The sequence below is a fragment of the Octodon degus genome, unplaced genomic scaffold (genome assembly GCF_000260255.1).
Source record: "Octodon degus isolate 3935 unplaced genomic scaffold, OctDeg1.0 scaffold00017, whole genome shotgun sequence".
Lineage (NCBI taxonomy): Eukaryota > Metazoa > Chordata > Mammalia > Rodentia > Octodontidae > Octodon > Octodon degus.
The window spans coordinates 7786824-7795222 of NW_004524593.1; the positions used below are offsets into that span (position 1 = coordinate 7786824).

Sequence of the window (8399 nt, forward strand, 5' to 3'; positions counted from 1 at the left end):
AAACTCACACATGTAAACATCATCTTGTCTCCCTAGCGTTAAGAAACTGAAGAGTAAATAAGATATAAAATCTGCAATAGATATTGAGAAAAGGAAAGAAAACTGCTTAAAAGGAAAGAATAGCTGGGAAGGGTAAAAAGGAAAAAAAAATACACACACACACACATACAAGATAGCCAACATAGTTATACTACCAATTATTGTAGTCCATTGAAAAGATCCATTTGTGGGCTGCAGAAATAGCTCAGTAGTCTAAGCACCTGCCTGGCAAGCACAAGGACCCAGGTTCAATCCCTGGTAACACATGCCAGGCTGGCCCTGCCCCAGGTACACCGTACACCATGCTGGCCACTGAAACCAGGCCTGGTGGTGCATGTCTGTATTCCCAGCGCTGGGGAAGCTGAAACAGAAGGATCATTATGAGTCCAAGCTGTGTAGTAAGACCCTGTACCAAATATATAAAATTAAAACAACAACACCAAAGATTCATTTGAGCTTATATTGGTTAATTTTGCATACCTAAATGTAATCTGAGCAACTACTTTGAAGACAACATTATGCAAAACACTACATATTGTTAATTTCTTATTATCCTGCTTTGAAATTCTGTATCATTTTTATTTCATTTGTTTTTATCTTTCTCTCAAAAAATATTAATTCTTCAGGGTACAGTAGTAAGGTGCTTGCTTAGCATCTGTAAGGTCCTGGGTTCCATCCCCAGGACCACAATGAATAAAGGTAGGCAGGCAGGCAGGCAGGCAGGCAGGCAGGCAGGCAGGTAGGCAGAAAGGAAGTTCTTTTACAAAGCTTAGGAAATGATAAACACAGACATATGTACACCAGTGAATTACAATTTAACTCAAATAATAAAAAGAAAAATGTCTTTTTATGTAATGTATTTTATTTTATACTTACTTAATTCAGTTTGGATCTATCACATCCTCAGGTTTTTAATACTCTGATCCAATTACTCTGCTAGAGATTCGCAGGTCTAACAGTATCCTTTCAAATGCAGCCTTTTTTATTTAGAAAAATACAGAGCCCGTTTTAAAATTTTAACATAAGTTTATTGTTATTATAAACGTATTTCAATCACTTTGGACCCAGCATGTCCTTAGGTTTTACCCACTCATCAAACTGCTCTGCTGTGAGATAGCCAAGTTCAATAGCAGTTTCCTTTAAGGTTGATCCATTTTTGTGTGCAGTTTTAGCAATTTTTGCTGCCTTGTCATACCCTAAAAAAAAGGACAATATAGGAATTAGTAGTGACCATAGGGTTTTCTAGAGCAAAAGGTAATCATTATTATTTGTTTTATATTGACGCTATGGGCCTCTTATGTGACACTTTCTATTTTTAAAAATATTTAACAGTGACTATCTCAATAATTATTATTTCTCACATACAAATAAGATTTTAACTTTTCTTTAGCAATAAAGACTCTGACAAGCTAAATGCTCCAGTCAGAATATACAGCACTGTGGGGCAGACAGCTGTGAGTGGCCATGGACGGTAGGAAGCCTGGGGAGGCAGGACCCCAGACCCTTCTGAGACCCTTTCTTCCTGAGCTGCCCTTGGTCTTTTCTGTTGGGCCCCACAACTGTTGCCTCTGCGTTACACGGACATAGCCAGGGACATCTGAGCAGAAATATGTACTTTTATACAAAAGATACTACTGACTTGATTATCTTTTTAAGTTAACAAAGTTATGGAGTTAATAGAAGTTATGTAGTTCTGCATGTTGTCTGACTCAATATAATTTTAAAAAATCAGAAGGCAAAATGAAACTAACACGAATAAACAAAAATCAAGCAAAGACTGGAGGAATGTGAGTGAAAGGAAGAGTCTGATGGGGCAGTATGGTCATCGACCAAAGAAAATGATGCAGGTCTGCATGCACTACTTAAACATCTATAAAACTCTGGATAGAGTTGATTTCATTATGCAACTGAACCTGTGAATCCTAATCAGGTTGGTGAGGGTATTTACTAACGAGAGCAACTCTGCGAAAGACCGCTCATGGGAGACTCTCGGGGTTAACACAGGTTCTGCACTCTTAGGTTAACAATGACACTGAAGTCTAAGCGTTAACGCACACTGCCTTAAGTTCTCAAGTTCCACGAGACATGAAAGACCTGTTACACAATGAAAACGTGTGATTTTGGAGGTCTGTATGGCTCGTGCACAGCTCACCATTATATTCTCTGTGATAAAAGTGTTTCGATCCAACATTAAATTGATTTGCAAGAAAGGTCTATCTATACAGCTTTAGAGGACACCTCTATGTTAAAAGTTTGATAATACCTTCTCAGGATCTGATGAGGCATTCTAGGTCCCCTTTCTCTTTCCAGTTGAATGTTGATGCATAACAATTTTAAATGGATAAAAGTATTCTCATCAATCTTAACACTAGACTCCCACAAACAAACAAAAAACCAAAAAGCAAAAAACAAACAACTCCCTAGGAGATCATATCAGACTCAGAGGAACCTACAGCAACCTAATGAGCTCTAACTTTATAAAACTGAAATTACACCTTGATGTGTAGCCAAGAATAATAAAGTCTGTTTGCAAAGTTCAAGATCACAAAAGAATGTTTTAAAGTAGTAACGACACTATGCCAAATGACATCATAACTTCTAAAATAGAAAGTCAATGGCTCTGTTAATATCAACTCAGCAGAAACAAGGGCAAAAAAGGCTTTTAACGCATCATAATATAATCCAAGGAATGCCTCAAAACCTACAAAAGCCAAAACAGCCTATTTAATGGGGATTACTATGGTCAGCCAATCAAGTCTTTATGGTTGATTCTAAGTTTAGAAAAAGGCTTGCAATATGAAAATGATTTTAGATAAAATATTTACACTCCTTATAAGCAATAAATCATAAAGTTTTTTTCTTCTAATTGGTAACTTTCTATTTCTGAACTATATAAAATAACAAGGTCAGGGAATCAGAGCATCGAGAGAAGGCACAGGGATGCATTCATTCCTGCTGCTACTCAGCCAGTGCCACCTAGTGACAGTACCGATCCAGTCCTCTGAATAACCAAGCATCTGCATAAAATACTTGTCATCTGAATTCAATTAAGATTAAATGTTTGGAATACTAGTTCTAAACACTATAATCCAAATAACACAAAGTATAATGGATGAAGTTTTGTAAAAAACTATACCATAAAACTTATATATAACTTCTTGTATTTTAAGGTTTACTCAAACATTGGTCAAGAATTTGCTGCCCATGCATATTGATCCAACATTCTCTGAAGTTTTCAAGTTAATTTCACATTCAAGATGTCATTCTTCCGTAAGCCCTTACCTATATGAGGATTAAGAGCTGTCACCAACATCAGAGACTCATTCATGAGCTTGTTGATCCTTTCCGTGTTGGCCTGGATCCCCACCACACAGTTTTCAGTGAAGGAAACTGAAGCATCCCCCAGAAGCCTGGCTGAGTGTAATACATTTTTAATCTTTTAAAGAAAGAGAGAGAAACATATTACTAAACTTTTTTTTTGTTAAATGATATATATTATTTGCTGGCTCAAAGAACCATGTAATTCAGTGAAATAAATAGCACTCTGAAAAACTGTCAAGCACTAAACACAGAAAATAAATGTGAAAGAAATTATGAACACATATGGGCACAAAAACCTAAAAGTGGTGAAAAAAGACATAAATATAAATATATAAAATAAAACAGGTATGAAGTGTAAAGACCCACAGAGAAGGGAATTATTTTCTGCTGCAAGAGCTGAACTCCTGCTTGATACAGAGGACTCAGACAGCCTAGACGGGCAAGGACCTTCCACACAGAAGACAGGAGCAGTGGTACAGAGGTTAGCAAGCCCAGTAGGTGCTTGGGACAATTCTTAAAGGCAAGGCTTTTCAGTTGTTAATAATCATTAAGGATTTTATGCTTAAAACTTTTCACAGAATGTTTGAAGATGATACAAAATCAATGGGTAGTTTTGGCATTTGTTTCTTCCTGATAACATTTAAAATATGCACTGAGAGCCAGGCATGGTGGTGTACACCTGCGATCCGAGCACTTGGGAGGCTGAGGCAGGAGGATCACTGCAAGTTTCAGACCACCTGGGATACAAAGTGAGTTCAAGGCCAGCCTAAACTATAGAGTGAGACCTTGTCTCAAAAGACTAAATAAATAATAGAATAAAATACAGTAAGTTCTAAGCTATATGCACATCCTAATATCCTTTGATCTAAAACCCAAAGTCCAAAACCTATACTTTCAACAATTGGCTCTAATAGAAGATATCAAACATCATCATAAAGCAAATGTTGATTATCTTATTTTCCATTAAAACTACAATACTGATTTTAATAAAGATTAATGAGACAGTACTTTCTCCCCTCGGGCTTTTTTCCACATGCCTTGGAAACATTATCATGTCCCCTCAACTGTTCAGTTTCTTTCATCTTATCAAGATGGAACAAAATGGTATCATCTTTCATCCATAATAAATCATAAACATCCAACAAGACATGGTTGTTATCCACACTTATGCACCAGGCAGCTGGTGTTAACTGCTTGGAATGTGACCTGAAATCAAAAGTTTATTGGTCTGAATTCTGCTTTGGCCTTAAGAATCTATATCCTGGTGGGAAGGGGGACAAAATCTTATTCATTGCTACCATGAGCAGCCAGAATATGGTACAATAAAGAGAAGTTTTTGACAGTAAAATAGAGAATTTACTGTGTGAATATTAGAATTTATCATTTTTATATTCTTATCAAGTTAGACTTTACAGACTCCACAAACTAGAAAAAAGGCATCACGGATATTTTAGATGGGATGCTTTACACAAACCAAGGACTAAATGGGGACACAGCTTCATTATCTGAAGTCAGGGAAAACAGATGAAAGATAGTATCATCTTGCCCCATCTTTGTGAAGTTGAAGAACAACAGTGTTAGTGGACACAACAGTGTATCCAAGGCATATGGAGGGGGCAAAACCACTGGAGCTGAGAACAGACAGGAAGAGGGTAACAGAGTACTAAGAAACCAAGCATAGACTGGGCATGGTGTGCACGCCCGTAATCTCAGCATTTGGGAGGCTGAAAAATAGGAGGATCACTACGAGTCTGAGCTGTGTAGTGAGACCCTGTACTAAATACATTACCCAAAAAAAAAAAAAAAAAAAAAAAAAGCTAGAGAGGAAATTTTAAGTATAAAGGACCATTTTGTTGTGAAAAAAAGAAAAATATATCTGTATGTATACAAAAGGTAGGATATATAGCTACTTTCTCTTAGTTCACTGAGCAGAAAGGTTTGTACTAATATTGCTTAGACAAGATATCATGTCTGCATTTTGTCCTCTGAACAACTACTACAAAGACAACAATATGCAACATATTAATTATTGTAACTGTCCTACTAACCTGTTTTGAAACTGTTTCATATCTATTTTATCTTTTTTCTCATTAAAATGAATTAAATAAATAAATAGAAAGAAAGAAAGAAAGAAAGAAAGAAAGAAAGAAAGAAAGAAAGAAACCAAGCAGGAAAAATGTCTCCCACAGGGACTGTCAGCACCAGACGCTGTAAGAGAAGCACCACGCGATGCCTATGGGATCGAAGAAGTCACGCGCGATGGGCAAACAGTTTAAGCACAAGCTGAGGGGACTGAGGTCGGACTCCAGCGATCACAGCATAAATGAAAGTAACTACAGGTTACTTCAGGAAGACTGAATCTGAAGGAAGGAGAAAGACACAGCTTGAGAAGAACGCAGGACTGTGGGGCCCATGTCCTCGGCAATAATTTTTCTTCCTATTTAAAAAAGCATTAGATCATCTGAACTAAGGCACCTAATTCCTAGTACCTGAGGTCATTCTTCCAACATTACCATGTTCACAATGGGCTGTAACCTGTCTGTCTTACTGCCAAGCAGCTGATTTGAATTCAATCCTCTGACCCAAGTATTGTGACATTTTTTCACATCCTACACAAATTAGCCATCTTTATGTATAAAATGTTTTAGAGAAATTCACAAATATAAATATTTATTTTAATTAAATGCATACATTTGCTGATTATTGCAATAATTTTTAATTACTATGAACAGCATTAATATTTATATTTGGGCAGTAGTTATTCAAATTTTAGCAACTAACTAGATTCAGGCCACTTATGAGACTTTTAGTTAAATTTATTAACTAAAATTTAGTTAATTAAATTAACTAAAATTAACTAAATTTAATTAACTAGATTTAATTAGTTAATTTAATAAAGACTGATAAAAATGATTAGATCCCTTTGTACGACCAGTGGTACAAGCTGGCCAACTGGACAGGTGTGCAGGAACCTCTGGGGGTTCAAGCTCACAGGAACATGATGGTAAGGGCCAGACGTCCAGCTGCTCCGTCCACCATTTACCTACTGAAGAATCTCTAGAAACTAAAGGAAGACCAAAACAATGACTATAAGTCTTTAGGCAAAACCATTAAAAACTGAATTTATAGCTTACCATCATTGGTTTAAAAACGTTCAGCTCAAAATGTCCATTGCTGCCTCCAACGGTGACAGCAACGTGATTCCCCATAACCTGGGCCGCGACCATGGTCATCGCTTCACACTGAGTAGGGTTCACCTTGCCTTGAAGAAAACCATCATGGACAGAGTCCATAGTAAATGCACTCATGCTGCCACGGATCAGTCAAGGTTAGGTTTTAAGTCAAACAACGAGACAAGGACAGAAACAATTTCTTTAAACAAAGTAAGCCACAGAATAAAACAAGGGCAAACCTAACCAAGGGATCGGGGGTAAACCACCACAAATTGAATCATTCAATGACTGGTGAGAAGCCACATCCCTATGTACTAAATAAAGATCCTTACTTGCCTGGCTTTCAATCATTTTAGAAATACTTATGAAATCAGGTACTGAACGTACAGTCAGAAATATGCAGGCCCTACCTTCTCAGAACTTGGAGGAGCTGGTAACTTCCAAGTTGATGCGTAAATACAAAGAAGTAGAAGCTGGTACAGGAACACTTACAAAACAGACATCTTGCCAATGCTTCCAGGAGCTTTGTTAAGCTGGAACTTTCCTACTCCTTACATGAGTTTCCATAACTTTCCCATAACTCAAGTTTGAGACAAATATCTCAGATTCCTCTGACCAGTACATAAGATTACTTTATTGGTCACTCTCTAGTTCTCTTTTTTATACAATCACCTAGATTTTCAATCAACTAAACCCACAAAAACTAAAACAAAATCTCTTCCTGTTCTATATATGCACAGATTTAAAACAATCCCCAAGACTGGGCGTGGTAAAACACACCTGTAATCCCAGCACTTGGGAGGCTGAAAACAAGAGGATCACTACAAGTCTAATCTGTATAGTGAGACCTGCAGACCCTGTGCTAAATACCTAAAAAAATAAAATAAAATAAAACAATATTTAGTCAGGCCTTTCTCACTACAGTTATTTTCTCAGTTTCAGTGCAGTACAGGTTGGCCTACCAATGCTTTGTAAATCTCTATTCTGTCATCTGATATGCCGTCACTTCACTTTTGCTATCTGCTAATACAAGTAGTAGGTATTCTTTGCCTTCCCCAGGCCACTAGTGAAGTGGTGAATAGGCAGCCCTTCAGCTTGCTACCAAGATATTCCAGACTAAAGTCAATGCATTAGTCATGCTTAAATGTCACTGCTCACCCAGCTGTAGTCATCCACCAGCACTGCCCACACTTGTCCACTAAAACTAATGATTACCACATGAGTCTATCAAATGACTGGCTGATCCAAACATCCAGTGTCTGTGTCACTTCCCTTATCTAACAAGCTAATTTCATGGAAAACATGAAATAAGAGGAGCTTGATATGGCTTGTTTTTTATTCAATCCTTGTTGAGCCCTTTCACAGCCTATTCCAGAATTCTCTTGGCTTTGGATGGTGAAGGAAGGAACCATTACATACTTTCTAACAAAGGAATCGAAATTCATGCTGCTAAGATTCATTTTCTCTAACTGATTAGAAGATGTTCCTTGAAGCCCAGGAAAAAAGCCAAAATGTCCCACACAGACATTCTGAAACAAGTGTGCCTCCATGTCCCCATCCAGCATTGGGATCACATTACCCAAAAAGAGACATACTCCGAAGCGGAGAAGGCCCAGTGTAATCCAAGTCTAGCTCTAACATTTTCTAGCTGTGTGATACCTGGCATGATACTGCTTCCTGGTTCATTTTCCGGCAAGATCAGCTCTCCCAGACCTGACCGAGGACCAGAACCCAGAAAACGAATATCATTTGCTATCTTCATCAGACTGCAAGCGGTGGTGTTCATGGCTCCACTGAGCTCAACCAGAGCATCATGAGCAGCCAGAGCTTCAAATTTATTTGGAGCAGTGACAAAAGGCAAGCCTG

General features: G+C 37.7%; 1 protein-coding gene across 1 annotated transcript in view; it reads right to left on the reverse strand.

Moving 5' to 3' along the window:
* Nucleotides 1–957: 957 nt before the first annotated feature.
* Nucleotides 958–8399, reverse strand: part of Fh (fumarate hydratase) — a 25879-nt gene continuing 18437 nt past the window's right edge. The window contains exons 6-9 of the mRNA XM_004626919.2: nt 8193–8396; nt 6495–6622; nt 3322–3475; nt 958–1235 (exon numbers count right to left, since the gene is read on the reverse strand). Of these exons, the coding sequence (XP_004626976.1) occupies nt 1093–1235; nt 3322–3475; nt 6495–6622; nt 8193–8396 (629 nt within the window). The 3' untranslated portion in view covers nt 958–1092. The remainder of the gene's footprint in view (nt 1236–3321; nt 3476–6494; nt 6623–8192; nt 8397–8399) is intronic.